This window comes from Macrobrachium nipponense, chromosome 8 (assembly GCF_015104395.2).
Source record: "Macrobrachium nipponense isolate FS-2020 chromosome 8, ASM1510439v2, whole genome shotgun sequence".
NCBI classification, from domain to species: Eukaryota; Metazoa; Arthropoda; class Malacostraca; order Decapoda; family Palaemonidae; genus Macrobrachium; species Macrobrachium nipponense.
In genome coordinates this window covers 67,570,084-67,587,001 of record NC_087203.1, presented here as the reverse complement: position 1 = coordinate 67,587,001, position 16,918 = coordinate 67,570,084, and the positions used below count along the sequence as shown (strand labels likewise).

The 16,918-nt window shown below is 40.6% G+C and overlaps 2 protein-coding genes across 3 annotated transcripts in view; one reads left to right on the top strand and one right to left on the bottom strand.

Moving 5' to 3' along the window:
- LOC135222818 (COP9 signalosome complex subunit 7b-like) overlaps positions 1-6,724 on the top strand; it is a 58,737-nt gene extending 52,013 nt beyond the window's left edge. The window contains 2 exon segments of the mRNA XM_064261126.1: positions 6,431-6,512; positions 6,515-6,724. Coding sequence (XP_064117196.1) covers positions 6,431-6,512; positions 6,515-6,597 — 165 coding nt within the window. The 3' untranslated portion in view covers positions 6,598-6,724.
- Positions 6,725-7,026: 302 nt separating this feature from the next.
- The window catches only part of LOC135222819 (uncharacterized), a 187,996-nt gene continuing 178,104 nt past the window's right edge, over positions 7,027-16,918 (bottom strand). For both annotated transcript variants that reach the window (XM_064261127.1, XM_064261128.1), the window contains exon 6: positions 7,027-8,116. In XM_064261127.1, the coding sequence (XP_064117197.1) occupies positions 7,937-8,116 (180 nt within the window). In that variant the 3' untranslated portion in view covers positions 7,027-7,936. The remainder of the gene's footprint in view (positions 8,117-16,918) is intronic.

The window sequence follows — 16,918 nt, the reverse complement described above, 5'->3', positions numbered from 1 at the left end:
TGGATCTCATGCGGTGCACTGTAGGCATTACTTAAGGTTCCTTGCAGCATGCCTTCGGCTCCTAGCTGTAATCACTTTCGTTCCTTTTACTGTACCTCCTCGCATATTTTCATGGTGCAACTGCAAGGTTTTCCTCCTGTTAAGCCTTTCAAACCTAATACTGTCAATTTCCATTTCAGCGCTGAATGACCTCATAGGTCCCAGTGCTTGGCCTTTGGCCTAATTCTATATTCAATTCAACTCAACACACTAAATGTGATACCTGGTGAGCCCTTATCCAGGGGTAGTCAGCTTAGCTCCTTCACCAGACATATCGTATGCCATCTTGATGATTTCCTGAAGCCAAAACAAGAAAAGTGTTCTTGGATATTTGTGTCTGATAGTACTTTAACAATCAGTCATCAATATTCAGGCTTGTGTCAAGTTTATGTTGGTAGTGCAGAACAACTTGTAAAGTACGCAACAGCATTGTATCTTGATCACTATCTGTAAAGTCTCAAATAAAGTGGCTCAAGGAGAATCTTGAGCTATTGTCGGGAACTGACTGACTCTTGAGTTTTTGCTACAAATTGTGGACAAATTAGAACTAGCTTTATCTCCATCCTCCCCAGTGCTGTAGGGGAGACCCATGCCTTCTTTTCTTAGCTGATGCTAAGGCTAGCAGGAAAAGTTGTTTGCATAACATCATTTGTCTATAGCCTTCCTTGGAGGCTTGTACAGCACCTGGGAGACATTTCATTGTTCCGAATTCACAGGATGGCCAAGACTGTTCAAAGCTCCTCAATATCATGGAACCTTCTACTGTGGCAAGGGTCTGTGCCCTAAGCTGGAAGACCTGAGAAAGGTACCTTAACTTCAGAAACCGAGAGCTTATCTTTAAGGAAGTTGACTAGAAATTCCACTTCATGCTGGATAGTGGCTCTGATCATTGAGATACTCCTCTGACAATACCAGTCCTTGAGGATGGCGCAGTTTTTGAAAGTCATGAACCCTGTAAGAAAAGTTTTGATTTTGTAAATGCTGAACAATCACCAGCCAAGAGTGCTGACTACTTGGGCTGGCAGTAGCAGATGTGGGTGCTGAAACATTGTGGGCCATAGTGGTAGTTCTCTTCATGCCTCAACAAAAGGCCCAGGAGATCTGGATGCTACCGGCTGTCAGATTGGCGGTAAGCGCCAATCTGACAGAGGAAATGACTCCAAAAATGCAAAATAATCGATAGTTGAATTTTTATTTCATGAAAATGCAATGAAATGCATTTTACATAGTATTTAATACACCTATAGCATTAAAAGTAAGGTTTTCTTGGGAATTGTGACTATTTTCTTTGGCTTACGACATGTCTCAAGAACGGGACCCCTGTCATAAGTCTGGGACTGCCTGATTTGCATTCTTGTGAAGGACTGGCTTTGTACTTAGAAGACCTAATGTTCCCAAGTTCCTGGCTGTCGAGTATTTATGAACTTCACAGCAGTAACAGAATCATCTTTCACCTTTCAGCACAATGTATTTTAGTTCGGCAAAACACCATTGCAAATAAAGGAAGATGAAAAGAATCACAGACTAGCGAACTTTTTGCAACTGTTTCCAACCAATTGGCTTCAAGGAATGGTCGTGACGTAATCAGTAGGTGCTTAGCTGTAGTCAGCTGGATTCTGCTGTAGTAATTGTATTAATGCACAAAACAATTGTGTAAGTGATCTACCAACCCTCATGTACAGTTCCTCTTCATAGAGGGGCTTCGCCTATGTTTGTAAAATATTGATCCATGAAGGAATTTCACGAGCAGCCTGTTCATCGAAGAGGGACGGTAGTAGTTTAAAAATAAGGCCTTAAGTGTTTCTTCAGGCACCAATAAAGCAAACACATATGGATATTCCAAAGTTGGTTGTTCCTTTTGGGACAGGAACTGCACTGATACTTCCCAGTCTGTCAGTCCAAGTGTCTGTGGGATGGACTGTCACCACTATTGTGTCATTCAACTTTCCCAGGTACTTAGTCTGCAGTTAGGGTAGGAGATCAGACTTCCTCACTTTATCACAATCCCCAGATTGCAAGGAGAGAAAGGAATCCCAAATGTGTAGAAACTGCACCTTGAAAGATTCCAGGACCAGCTAATCTCTGAAATGCCATAACAGATGGATCTTCAACATGTGACCCAAAGCAGTATCAGTGTAAACATCTGTGGAGCAGTTGACAGTCTGAAGCAAAGTGGTTTAAACTGATACTGTCTTGTTATAGATAAAAGAGGTATGGATAGGTATGTATCTTTCCGGTCTATCTAAAGCATTTCTCACTCTTACATAAGCTACCAATGAACAATTGGCTTCAGATGACTGGTCTCCAGTGTCCTGTTGCCTTCAGTACTGTGTTGATAGAACAAAAAAATTTAGATGATCTTGGAGAGAATTGGTATGTGGGAAAGGGGTGTGTCAGTCCTTAAAAGGTAGTCATCCCAAAGGACACTTGACTACTGTCACTCGGCATTAATCAATTGTCTGACGGCAGTCCCTGACTCATGGCAGGAGAGGATTGTCAGTTTCAACATCTTCCTTCCAGGCCAAGCCCTGGTTGGAAGACAAGTGTTGGGAAGATTCTTCGCCTCTTTCCAAGGAAGAAACTGCTGGGAACCTGAACAAGCCCTGGAAAACACTACCTTTTCTAAAGCCTGGCAAACCTAACTGTAGTGCCCTTCATAGGGTTCAAATGAAAAGTTAATGAAAACTAGTGAATTAAGAATTCTTCATCATCAGTTTTATCATTTTTTCTCTGCTGCCTTGGGTTTACTGTGAGGAAAATAAGGAGAAACCTAATACCAATCAGTTCTCAAGTGAGCCCAGCCTTTGTTGTAACCTCCTTTTCAAGACCAGGTTAGTGCCAAGAATCTTTGAATGCCTTTTCCTGTGCTAAAGAGACTAGGAAAGGTATTCATTAGTGTAACAATGATGTATCCTGGAACAAAGTCATTCCAACTTAGATCCACCTATAGGGGACAGGTTTGGGCATTCTCCAGGACATAATACTTCTGCTGCCCTGTCACAGGTTGGGGAAGAAGTCTAGAAGAATTCTCTGCTCCACAGGACCATGACAACTGAAAGGACAGTAAGACTTTAGGGTGAAAACCAAGATGTTCTTCATGGAAGACATTGGTCCATGTTCTCAATGTGCACATGAATGAGCTGTGATCTTGTGGAAACCTCTTTGCTTGGCCTTCATGGGTTCCATGGGCAAAGGGCCATCATACAGCAGATGATTCCAAGAGAGCCTGAGTTGGAACTACCAAAGATCAGAAATGCCTCTCCATTTGGCCTTTATGGGTTTCATGGACAAGGGGCCATCAGTTACAGCAGAATTCAAGACAGACTGAGCTATATCCTTTACTTAGCCCTTTATGAATGGGTAACATACAGGCAGTCCCCGGTTATAGGAAGGGGTTCCGTTCTGATTGTTTGATGAAGAGCGAAAATCGCTGATAACCAGAAATTGGTGCATTTCAACGCTAAAAATTGCTGATAGTATTTGGCATTACGCAAGCGCCATAAAACTAGATTGTCGTTAACCAGGGACTACCTATACATTATGTTTACGTATAGTTTTCCAGTAAAGTCTAGGTAGCATGCATACATTTTCAAGATTTGGTATTATACAGTTTGAGTGAATTTTGCGGGAAAAAATGTTCCCTAGTTCTATTTATCATTACTGGCAACTAGTTCTATTTATCATTACTGGCAACTTTAAAGATTGCTGTACAATTTTTGGAGTGAGCCGAGAGACTTTCAGTCTTGGTTGGAGTGGTAAAGGGGAATGTTGTCACAATTTTTTTTTTTTCTTGTACCACAAGCATATACATATCTTCGTCTTTACATTGACAAGTTTTTTTTCTCCTTTTATATTGGCCGCCCTTAAATCTAGCCCGATCTTGGTTGTGTGCATTAGCGTATTTTAGCTTGGACTGTGAGGATTAAAGTAGAGGAAGACCGTAGCTTGACCTTACTTGTGCTCAAGGGACCATGACAAGTATGTAGAACAAATAGCCAGTGGGCAGGGTCTGAAGCAACTATTGGTTATGAAATGAGATCACCCTAACTGTTCTCACACCTTAAAACAGGAGCCAAACTGGCCAGGCTGGCCCTGACGCTCAATTGAGGTAGGCAGGAATGCATATTGCCTGCACTAAGCAGTGCATGGCCCCAGTCAACCCTAGGCTCTGCATGCTTCATCACTGCCTGGATGTACTGAAATAGCTTTGGAGAAATATGACAGCTTGTAGTCCAAGGAAGTGTAAACTGATTTAACATAAGAGTTGTGTTGAGTTTGGTCCTACTCTGAAGAGAAGGGTGTGCAAGTGACCCTTAGTAAATAAGGGTCGGCTTACTGGGAATAATGCATGAGCAGACGTATACAGTCGACACCTGCTACTCGCGGATTTTTCTATGGACTGTATATACCCATCATTTGCGGAAAATTCACCTATTCATGGTGGTTTTCACAGAAATTCACAAATTACTGTATCTTCATATTTTTGAGACTAAATGCACTCTGATAAAACTAAAAAAACTCGGGGATAAGCATTAAATGTACTTTTTGTGATAATACAGTATAGTAGCAGAAAGGGAATATGAGCAGTAAACAGTAAAGAAGTTTGTTCTTGGCTAATGCAGCATTTCATTGTGTGGGCAGTTTTTTTTTTCTCATTTATAAATGTACAAAAATCTAAATACAATATTTGGCTTCAAAGCATGATCAAAACTGGGCAGCAGTAATGATGTCATGGCTGAGAAAGGCGGATCAGAGGAGACGACTGGGAGAGACGTCATCGATGTGTGACACGTCACGGCTTCCCCTCGGTGCGAGGGGGAAAGAGACGCCACTGGTGGAGGAATACACAAAGACGGACCCTGTGACGTCACCGAGGGGAAAAGAGACGCCGCTGGTGGAGGAATACACAAAGACGGACCCTGTGACGTCACCGAGGGGAAAAGAGACGCCACTGGTGGAGGAATACACAAAGACGGACCCTGTGACGTCACCGAGGGGAAAAGAGACGCCACTGGTGGAGGAATACACAAAGACGGACCCCGTGACGTCACCAACGGGGCTGACGCCACAGCGTCACTCCGACTCGAAGTGGCAGCAGACACTGGTGGAGCAATACAAGATGGCCGTCTGCTGCTACCCATGAAGACGAGGCCGGTAGGAGGGGGGGTGCAAGCCTCCACAAAATGCGCTAGCAACCCCTCCAAGGACAGGGTACCCCCTAGCCCGAGCGTCTTCCAAATTGCTGCCATTTTGGACGCCTCCGACTCTGGAAGAGAAGAGATTGATGAAAAAGCCTCACCCTTCTTGGGAACCAAATAAACTCCCGAGGAAGAAGGGTCTACATTACAAACATTAGCCTGGCGGCCTCCCGATACTTCCATCGACGAATCAATGGAAGAAAAGGAAGGAGACGCAGGGATAACGCTACTATGAGGGCTGACTACTGCAGAAGACGAAACATCAGGAATAGGGGCAAAACCTTCCCAAGTAGGGTGTCGAAACCCTCTGATGTTCTCTCTCGCCATAAAATGACCTCCACTGCTCCTTAGGCCTTGCCCGGCATTCCGAGCAAGGATTTGTAATCGTACAAAAATTAGAATAACACCTACTGCATGTGATGTGAGGGTCGGTTGCTGCCAAAGCCAAAAAACGAGAACACGGAAAACCTGGAACTCCGGGGCACATACGTTGATGCCGAGAAGAAGCAGAAGCAGCCATAATACCAGAAACAAAACAGGCAATGAACCGGGAAAAGGCCAAGAGAGGTTAACACAACTTTCGCCCCGGTGGTCAAAAGAAAGACTGATGCGCAATCATAGGTGAATGGTCTTCGACCATCCTTCACCTGATCTACGCATGCGTTGCCAGATATCACAAGATTCCTTGCTTTCATGTTTTATTTATTTATTTTTTTAATCCTATTGTTAAGACCTCAGGTTTGTAGCTATGAAAAATACAAATTGTCTTAGAAAATTTGTCATTTTACCACAGACAAGGTTTTAACACTTAAAAATCTCAAACACAAGTTATGGAATTTGATGTGCATGTGTCTACCTGCCATGTACAGTTTCTTAATCAATTCTTCCTGAGGGACCTAAATGTAATCTCAAACACAAATTATGGAATTTGATGTGCATGTGGTTACCTGCCATGTACAGTTTCTTAATTCTTCCTGAGGGACCTAAATGCAATGTTATTAGGATTTTATTCACTTGGTATACAGGCAGTTGAGAAACTACTTTCCATTAACTAACAACTGGTTGCTATTATCTACTTTTGAAATTTGTATTTAAAAGTTTCTACTGAAGGTTAAATATTATTGTACATACGTACTAATAAAGCTGTAAATACTACTCATTGATCAAATTCTATTATGTATTTGTATTTTCAGGTGTTGAACATTAAAGCATCTCTCAAAACTCAAGCTCAGGAAGGTGACGAAGCACTATCCACAGATTCTCGTGACCATGACAAGAACGGTCAGCCAAGAAAGGAATCCGTCCCTCATCTTCCAGTTTTGGCCCAAAGCTCCTAATTTCCCCTTCAAACAAGAGATAATGTTATTTTTTTGTGGAGTTTCTACAAGACTTATTCCCTTTACAAGTGATATTGTATCAAAGTCAGTTGCTAGTAATATAACAACACAAATGATTCTGTATTAATATTTATAAATGCATAAGATTAAGTTTATTCAATTCCCTAACCAGCAGACTTCTTATCCTTTTACATTTTGTGTGCATGTAACACAAGTTTCAAGCTTTAAAAGTAAAGCATTACTGCTGCTAGACCATTCAGCACTTAATATTAATGTCAAAATGTGTTGAACTGATAAGTGAGACTCAAGACATATGCCAATTTTTTTTTACACAATTAAATGAGAGTTGACTGCAAATGTGGATGAACTGGTAAGCAAGAAAACTGATATGCTAATATTACATCAACTTGCAGAAATTAAGTATCATGCTGTAGGGTATATAAAAATACAAATGTTAATAAAATTTTAAATGTTATTTATATACAGTAGTTTGACAGGGCACTTAACTAAGCAACCAGTGGCCCTAGCAGAAATGGACTAGTTTGAAAGTTAAAGGGAAAGATTACAGCTTACTTAGCAAATTACAGCATCTGTTGAGATTCAATGTCTGGCTTATGAAAAAGGCCAAATTCTGACAAATTTTGTTCAGTAATGTGCTATGAACCTGTACAAAAATCTCGTTAAATCTAGTCATTCTGAACTTCCACAGTTCATTTGCTGTACTGAATTCAGTGGACTCCAAAGCTGGATTTTTAGAGTTCATTAAATACCAATATTTAAACCCAGTGCAACCACTGTTGATTACACACATATATTCTTTGTTCTATTAATGACTAATGACGAATTTTGCACCTATTCATACTGAAAATATAATTTACAGATATAACTAACACACACTTTTAGTTTAGTGGGTCAGGGGGAAAAAATCTGACATGAGAATCTAAAAGGACAAATAGGCACTAAAAAAAAAAAAGCCCAAGGATATCAAAACTGCAAGCCAGAAATGGAGCCATTAAACTATGCTTGACCCTTCCACCAAATCTTCTAATGGAGGGAAACAAGGTGAACTTACACATGCATGTACCTTTTCCTATATAAAAGTTTTATATCGAGGCACTTTGGCTAGATAAATGGCACAAGAAACAGCAAATTACAGAAGTCTCATTGTACAACAGCAATGGCATGAAATTTGAGAAAATATCCTGGCCTAAGGTATGATATTACAAACCTCTCCATCATAAATAGTTTTTCCTCTTGTAAGTAGAGGTGGCCATATAAAACATTTCTCGAAACCTAATTTTCCTTTTAAAAAAATAAAATCCTTAGAACTAAATAATGAATATCTGTACTTTACAATCTACTTCAGATATTCTCTACAAAGTCTGTTTTAGAGTGTACTATTATATTTTCTTGGTCTGGTAGCAAAGTACGAATGTTCTTGTTGTACTCATCTTCAACATTCTTGCAATGCTTGGCTTGAAGAAGATCTCTTGGTGTCTTTGCAGAAACTGTATTCTGTACAAGTACTAAGGGACGACGAACCTGTAGGAACAAACCATTGTTGTTAGAATTAATAACCCAAATTACAAAATTTTAAAATAATTTTTATATTCCCAAAATATAAATATTTTACTTTTGTACAAAAAGAAACTAAAGACAGCTTTTAAGCTCTGGCACATGGAAGGCAAGAGAGATGAGATATGTATTCATACATGGAAAAATCATAGAAAACTACAAGGCAGGTGGTATGGGTCATAGATTTAGTAAAATGAAATTAGGATTTCAACACAGTAAAGAAAATAATCAGGAGAACAAGGTACATAAAGGAATATAGAAAACACGTGAGGGAAGAATAAAGAAAGCAAAACTGGAGAAATTAAGAAAGAATTAATGGGACAATGAAAGCAGTACTCCAACAACCAATTAAGGCGAATAAAATCTGCAGGATGTCAAACCAAAGGGGAATAAATAAGAGAATAATGTTATGTCTGAACAAGTTTGTGAGCCTTTAAGAGGTCCAGACCACCATGAAATAACAATGAAATTAACAATGGATAAAATTAAAGCTTAAAAATAATATAACAATAATGAGCAAAAGGGATGAAATTGTAAAAAAATTAAATAAATATTGGATAATGGCTCAGAAACTTAAAATTCTCAAATGTCAGAAGCTTTCATTTTGAGGCAGACCCATCAACAGTCTTGACAATCTCCCCACCAGCAAAGGGAACCATAATGATCTGAAGAAATTACGACTGGAACAGAATCAAAAGAAGAGACCTGACTAGAGTTCCTGAAGTAATACTGAATTGGTTATACTTAGACTGACTGAAAAGCTCAAGCAGATGTTGAGGGCCGTTTGAGTTGATACTCTACACAGACTACATGCAGGACGCTTGAGGGAAGACTTGAAAGACAGTGCTACAAATTCTCTCTTCTCCTAATTTTATACATCTTTGGCAATGGCCTTAAACACTTCAGGGCTAACAAGGCAATAACGAGATGTGCTAAAAATGGCTACTGAATTTCAAGTTGGAGCTACTTTATATGATATGAAAGCAACTGTTCCTGTTACTTCAAAACCGAGCTGTGGAAAAAAAAAAAAAAAAAAAAAAAAAAAAAAAAAAAAAAAGACATTCCTCCATAACTGTAGGAAATAGGTTTATCAAGGTAAGGTCAAGTCTCCAATGCCTAAGAACCACTGCCCCTTCAGGACAAATATTTACTAATTTATTCATCTGTCATCATCATTATTATTTAAAAAAAAAATTTTCTTTGTCATGATGCAGTAAATTAGCACTGTGATAAGAACAATAAACTGGCATCATACGAGCTTCCACCACTATTATGCTGAAGTACCTTATTAATTTGACAGCTTTTTGCTTTTAAATGGCAAGCAACTTGAAAAAACTTGCTGAGGAAGGCTATTAAAAATCTGATGTCTTATCTGTGTCATAACAGGCAGCTCCAAAGACTGGAAAATTAACAATTTGTCGAAAATTGTATTTTTCCTAACTATATAAACCTGAGGTCCTTTAACAATAGGAGGGTACTTAGTGGCAGCTGAACCGGTCGTAAGCTTCGAACAAGGGGGTTTGGTAGTTAACTACTTGTCCGGCAGTTAGCGGTACACTCGACTGCGAGGCAAGGAGTCACTTTGCTTTAGGAGCAGGAAACGCAGAGTGAGGGGTGGCATGAGGTGGGACTATATGTAAAGGACCTCAGGTTTGTAGTTAGGAAAAATACAATTTTCGACAAATTGTTTATTTGTTCCGATACGTAATACAAACCTTCGGTCCTTTAACAATAGGAAGACTCACTTATTGGTGGGTGGAATCCGAGTTTTATGAACTGACTGGTGTTCGTCCTACCTTGGATTCCCTCCCTGGTCGTAAGAGCAGAGGGAGGGATCCTAGCTCTTTCATATCCACTTAGTTTTGAGCACTGTGTCCCCAGATATCCAAGGTGTCTGGGAGCACTCAACAGTGTGAAAAAATAATTTCGAAAATTCAACAAAAATATAAATTTTATGCCAACAACGCTCATTTTGCTTTGTCCCTCTAAATGTTAGTATTTTATGGTGGAATAGTCAGAATAAGAGTCCCAGCCCTCTAAATACGAAAAAATGTGTTATTTAACAAAAAAAACAAACCCTGACATGTAAAACTGTGGTTTGTACTGAGAACCATACGCACTCCTGCGTATCTTACCAGAGTATCCTGGATTCCTCACTCCAACCAAAGGCCCAGAGGGAACAAGGACAAGGATTAGGGGGGTATGATGAAAATCCACTCACTCCATACACACTGGCCCGTCCACTCCAAGAAGATTGGAGAGGGGACCTAGACCTGTTGCTGGCCTGCCACCACGGGGCCAATCTCAAAGGCATCGAGTGACCTCCTCGTGCAGTCTTTTAGATAGTGGGCTGTGAATGTCGACTGCCTATTCCAGACTCCTGCCCTCAGGACCTGGTCCACTGCCATGTTCTTGGAGAACGAAAGGGAAACCCCAATTCCCCTGATGTCATGGGGCCTGGCTCCCTTTGGAGGGGAAAGGCCCCCCCTTCTCGTAGGCTCTCCTGATGGTTTCTCTCAGCCAAAAGATGGTGTTTTTTGAGGCTGCCTTCTTCACCCTCCCCGTTGTGACGAAGAGGTTTTTTACCTCCGGCCTGAATTGGGCTGTCCTTTCCATGTACTTCCGTACTGCCCTCACCGGACAAAGGAGGAGACCCTACCCTTAGGCTGGTCCGATTTCGGGAGGGCAGGGATGGAAAACTCCACGAACCTGAGATCCGAGCCCGAGGGGTTCTGATTCTTAGCCACGAAGGAGGGGACAAACTTGAATGAGAGTTCCTTCCATCCCCTCATGTGGGTCACTACATACGACAGGCCGTGGAGCTCCCCCACCCTCTTTGTGGAGGCCAGGGCTAGTAGAAACACTGTCTTGAGGGTCAGCTCCCTATCCAGGATGTCCTTGAGCGGCTCGAATGGGGGCTTCCTCAGGGAGTCTAAGACTATCGCGACATCCCAGCGGGGAACCAAGCCAACGCTGGGAGGACACTTCTGCTCAAAACTCCTCATGAGCAAGGACAGAGGCTTTGAGTTCCCCAGATCCAGCCCTTTCAGGGAGAAGACCTGGCTCAATGTGGCCCTGGCTCCTTTGACTGCCGGAATTGACAGGCCCCTGTCCAACCTCAGGTAGGTCAAGAATTCTGTGATGTCTGGGATCTTTGCTCGGAGAGGCTCCAGGTTCCGCTTCCTACACCAGGCCCCGAAAACCTTCCACTATGCCTGGTAGATGTTAGAGGAGGACTCCCTCAAGTAACTGGACATGAGAGAGGCCACCTTCCCAGAGAACCCTCAACTGGTTACATAATTCCATCTTGCCAGATGAGGATAACATGTGAGCCAGCTGATGCAAGCAATAACTTGACTGAATAAATCTTTCAGAGAATGTGTCTAAATTGAAACAGTAGGCAGTTGAGATAGGTGGGGCAGGGAACAGACCTCCTGCCCCACACACACCTTGGTTCCCTGGCAAAGGAGAAGACTACCGACGCAAGTCAGTCGTGAAGGAGGGCTATAGACCCCAACACCTCAGGGGGAAACTGAAAAGGTTAATCACTTTGGGGGAAAACTGCAATCCTTACCCATAATTAACTCGTTAGCTTTAACTGTTTTGCTCACAGCGCGATTTGAATACAGTTATATATGAAATTTTGTTTTCGCACTATCATATATCCCATTATTTATATATGATAATGATATTTTTTTTCATTTCTGATGGTTGCATACTAAACTTCACGCAATGACAAAAAAAAGGGAGCCAAAAATTAACTCTTAATCTTGAAAACTAAGCGTGCTGTGATTTTTTTGAAAAAAACATTTTTTCTGCTTCGGCGCTCACTCCCAGACCCCGCCGGCATACGGGAGACGATTTTTATTATACCCCTTCAGCGTTAAAGGGTTAACCTGTTAAGCGTCACCCACGTAATAGTATGTTTACCGCAATCTACTCGGTAGCACCTTCAACGGGATATTACGTTCAAGACTTCAACTGTGCTTGTCAAGCCGTCAGTCCCGTAATAGTACGTTTACTCATATAAAAAGTGTAGGAACATCATTTGGTAAGTCTCAGCATACGTAAGCTGTAAATGGAAACTTATTTCCAGCCTGGCAACTCTTTTCTGGTGGTCGCTTATGCTAGAAAGCCGCCTGGCCCTGGTTTTCCTTCAGTATGCTTCGGGCGTTTATCAAGTCTAGTTGACTTTTGCGTCTTTCACAATGAATGTCCCAAAAGAGGAGGCGTATTTCTTCACGTGAGATCAATCAAATACTAGGTGAGGAGTCTGATATTGATGACCTATATGATGATGAGAGCTCTAGTTCTGAAATCTCCAGTAATGAGGATATTGAAGGTACAAAGTTTTCTTCCAACAGCGAGAGTGAAGATGACTTTTCATTGCCAAGTGACTGGACTCTGAGAGGGAGAGGGAGAGATATCCCTTTACTTTTGTTGCTGATTCCGGCGTAAAAATTTACAGTTGAGGATAAAGAGAACCCATTATAATATTTTGAGAACTAGTTTGATGATGAAATCATTGATTACCTCGTGAAAGAAACAAACAGATTTGCAAATCAGTTTCTAGATGAGAATGTAGAAAGTTTGTCTCCACAATCACGAGTACATAGAGGGTTTGACACTATGTAGTAAGATTGTGTGTAGCCCCTTGCTTTAGAGATTGGCATATGAAAGAATAATAGTGCATGTATGTATAATATTTTTCATTCAGTATTATGTAGTCTTTTGAAATAAGAGTAGTACATATTGTTTTTTTATTCCAACATTTAATAAATTCATACACTTAACTACAGTTTGAATTATAAGCATAAAAATCAATGTTAACTTTGAAAAACTATCATCAATGCTATGATCGCTAATTACAAAAAAAGCGTGACAGTACGTTAGCCGCGAGCTCATCCGTGGGGGATGCCTAACAGGTTAAGATTTTCAAAAACTTCAATTTTATAAAGTAATGTAAATATCTGTTTTTGCTACGTAAGCTTGGCCTACAGGCTAGTTTACTGCATTCCAGTGTCTGTGTTCAATGCATTTACAGGCAGTCCCCGGGTTATGGCAGGTGTTCCGTTCATGGCAGGGCGCTGTTAGCCAAAAATCACCTTAACCCGACTCATCATAATTATAATGGGAATAAATAGCAACAGTGCCATAAGTCCAGGTTACAGCACTGTAAGGCAGGTTAACCCTCTTACGCCAAATGGACGTATTATACGTCGAGATAAATTGTCTGTCGGGTGCCAATTGGACGTATGGTACATCAACATAGAAAAGTTTTTTTTTAAAATTTGCGGAAAAATGCTTATAGGCCTACCAGGCGAAAACTTTTGAATCACGTGCCTGGGGGATGCTGGGAGCTCACGGATCAAGGCATTGTTTTGTTTACAATTGTTACGCAGGCGCGCAAGCGCAAATTTCTTTCTTATACCACTAAAAAGTATCAGTGACACATCTCAGAAATTATTTCGTCACTTTGACATAATTTTTGCATCATTTTAAATTAGCCGTTACATGGAGTATTATATATGAAAATGTGCGCTATTTCATGTAGAATACAACAAAAAAAATACTCATGATTGTAGCTTTTATCAGTTTGGAAATATTTTCACATAAATAACGATAAGTGCCAAAATTTCAACCTTTGGTCAACTTTGACTCTACCGAAATGGTAGAAAAACGCAGTTGTAAGCTAAAACTCTTATATTCTAGTAATGTTCAATCATTTACCTTCATTTTGCAACAAATTGGACATCTCTAGCACAATATTTTGATTTATGGTGAATTTACGAAAAACCTTTTCCTTACGTCTGCGCGGTAACTCTTCCGAAAAAAATCATACATGCGATTGTGGTAATTTTTGCACCATTTTAAAATTAGCCGTTATATAAAGTTTTATATATGGAAATGTGGGCAATTTCATGCACAATACAACTAAAAACAACCCATGGTTGTAGCTTTTATCAGTTTTGAGATATTTTCATATAAATAACGATAATTGCCAAAATTTCAACCTTCGGTCAACTTTGACTCTACCGAAATGGTCAAAAAACGCAATTGTAAGCTAAAACGCTTATATTCTAGTAATATTCAAGCATTTACCTTCATTTTGCAACAAATTGGAAGTCTCTAGCACAATATTTCGATTTATGGTGAATTTCTGAAAAAAATAACATTTTCTTTACGTCCGCGCGGTAACTCTTCCGAAAAAATCATACGTGCGATTGTGGTAATGTTTGCACCATTTTAAATTAGCGGTTACATAAAGTTTTATATATGAAAATGTGCGCAATTTCATGTAGAATCCAACAAAAAATAATTGAAGGTTGTAGCGTTTCTCATTTTTTAAATATTTGCATATAAATCATGATAAATAGAAAAAAAACCACGTTAGGTCAACTTTGACTCTACCGAAATGGTCGAAAAACGCAATTGTAAGCTAAAACTCTAACAGTCTAGTAATATTCAGTCATTTATCTTCATCTTGAAACAAATTTGAAGTCTCTAGCAAAATATTTAGATTTATGGTGAATTAAAAAAAAAATCTTTCCTTCCCTCCGCGTGCAGATTCTCCGCCATAAATCTCCAAAATGCGTACGTCCCATTCTCGGAATATTTGTTCCGTTTCATATTAGGCATTTCATAGAGTTTTATATAGGAAAATGTGCGCAATTTTATGTAGAATAAAACAAAAAATATTTGAAGGTTGTAGCTTTTCTTATTTCAGAAATAATTGCATATAAAAAATATATATATAAAAAAATTCGACATTCGGTCAACTTTAACTCGTCAGATATGGTCGAAAACTGGAATTGTAAGCTAATACTCTTACAGTATAGTAATATTCAATCATTTGTCTTTATTTTGAAAGAAATTGGAAGTCTCTAGGACAATATTTAGATTTATGGTGAATTTTTTGAAAAAAAAAATATTTTTGTTTACGTCCGCGCGTTACGGAATTCATGCATTATTTTGTGTAATATTTTTCTCTGTGTTGCTTTTATCGTTTTACAATGTGTTATATACCAAAATGATCGCAATTTAGTGTACATTACAATGAAAAAAAAGTAACTTGTTACCTTTCAATTGTTTTGCGCACAGAAATGATTTGGAATACAAGTTATATATAGAAATTTCCGTTGTTTTTTGCGCTATCATATATCGCATTATTTATATATGATAGATAATTTTTTTTCATTTCTGATGGTTGCATACTAAACTTCAGGCAATGAAAAAAAAAGGAGCCAAAAATGAACTCTTAATCTTGACAACTAAGCGCGCTGTGATTTTTTGAAAAAATATTTTTTCCGCTTCCGCGCTCACTCTGAAACACCTCCGGCACACAGGAGACAATTTTTTTTTTTTACCGCTTCGGCGTAAGAGGGTTAAAACATCTAAGTTCCAGGAAGGCGGCCTAGCCTGAACTATCTTCGTGGTTTCAAACGATCTTAAGAGATCATGAAGATCCTTGTTGTCAGCAAGATTCAGGCCTCTGTGTTGAAATACTGCTGACAACATGCTTCTATATCCCTTAATAGTTGGGACTGCTAGCTTCTGAACATTCTTTATGTACAGAAGGAAGTCAGCTATCTGGCTCACAGAGGTCGTGGAAGAGGAAATACCCTCCCTTCTACACCAACCTCTGAAGGAAGCCCACTTCGACTGGTATACTGCACGCGATGACGCCCTCCTTGCGTTGGCGATCGCTTTTGATACTGACTTAGAAAAACCTCTCGTTCTGGCCAACTTTTCGATAGTCTGAACGCAGTCAGACACAGAGCGGAGAGGTTTTTGTGATACCTGTCAAAGTGGGGCTGTTTGAGTAGATCTTTCCTCCAGGGCAGTGTCCTTGGGAAGTCTACAAGGAATGACATGACCTCCGTGAACCATTCTCTCGCAGGCCAAAGTGGGGCGATTAAAGTCAACCTCATCCCCTCTGAAGCCGCAAACTTCCTGATGACCTCCCCCATGATCTTGAACGGGGGGATGGCATACAGGTCCAAGCCTGTCCAGTCCCAGAGAAGGGCGTCGATAGGTACCGCTCCTGGGTCTAGAACAGGGGAGCAATAAAGAGGGAGCCTCTTCGTCCTCGACGTTGCAAATAGGTCCACTAGAGGACGTCCCCATAATTTCCACGGATCCCGACAAACCTCCTGATGCAGAGTCCATTCTGTCGGCAGGAGCTGATCCTGTCGACCGAGAAGGTCTGCCCGGACATTCTGGACCCCTGAGATGAACCTCGTAAGGATCGTTACTTGCCTCGCTCGCGCCCACAACACGATCTCTTTTGCTAGGTAAAAAAGGGATCGGGAGTGTGTACCTCCTTGTTTTCTTAAATAGGCCAGGGCTGTAGTGTTGTCCGAGTTGACCTGGACTACATGGTACGCAACCTTCTCTTCGAAGAACTGGAGAGCTAGGAAAATCGCTGCTAGTTCTTTCAGATTTATGTGCCAGGACACCTGTTGCCCCCTCCAGGTGCCTGACACTTCTTCCCTTCCTAGTGTTGCTCCCCAGCTCGAAGTGGACGCGTCGGAAAACAACACTAGGTCGGGGCTCTGAAGCTTTAGGGACAAACCCTCTAAAAACTTGTTTGGATCAAGCCACCATCTTAAATGGCTCTTTACGGACTTGGAGATCTTCAAGGTCGCTTCCAGATCCTGCTTGACCTTCCATTCCTCTGCTAGGAAAAATTGGAGAGGTCTTAGGTGCAGTCTCCCCAGGGAAACAAACTTTTCCAGTGAGGAAATGGTCCCCAGCAGACTCATCCAT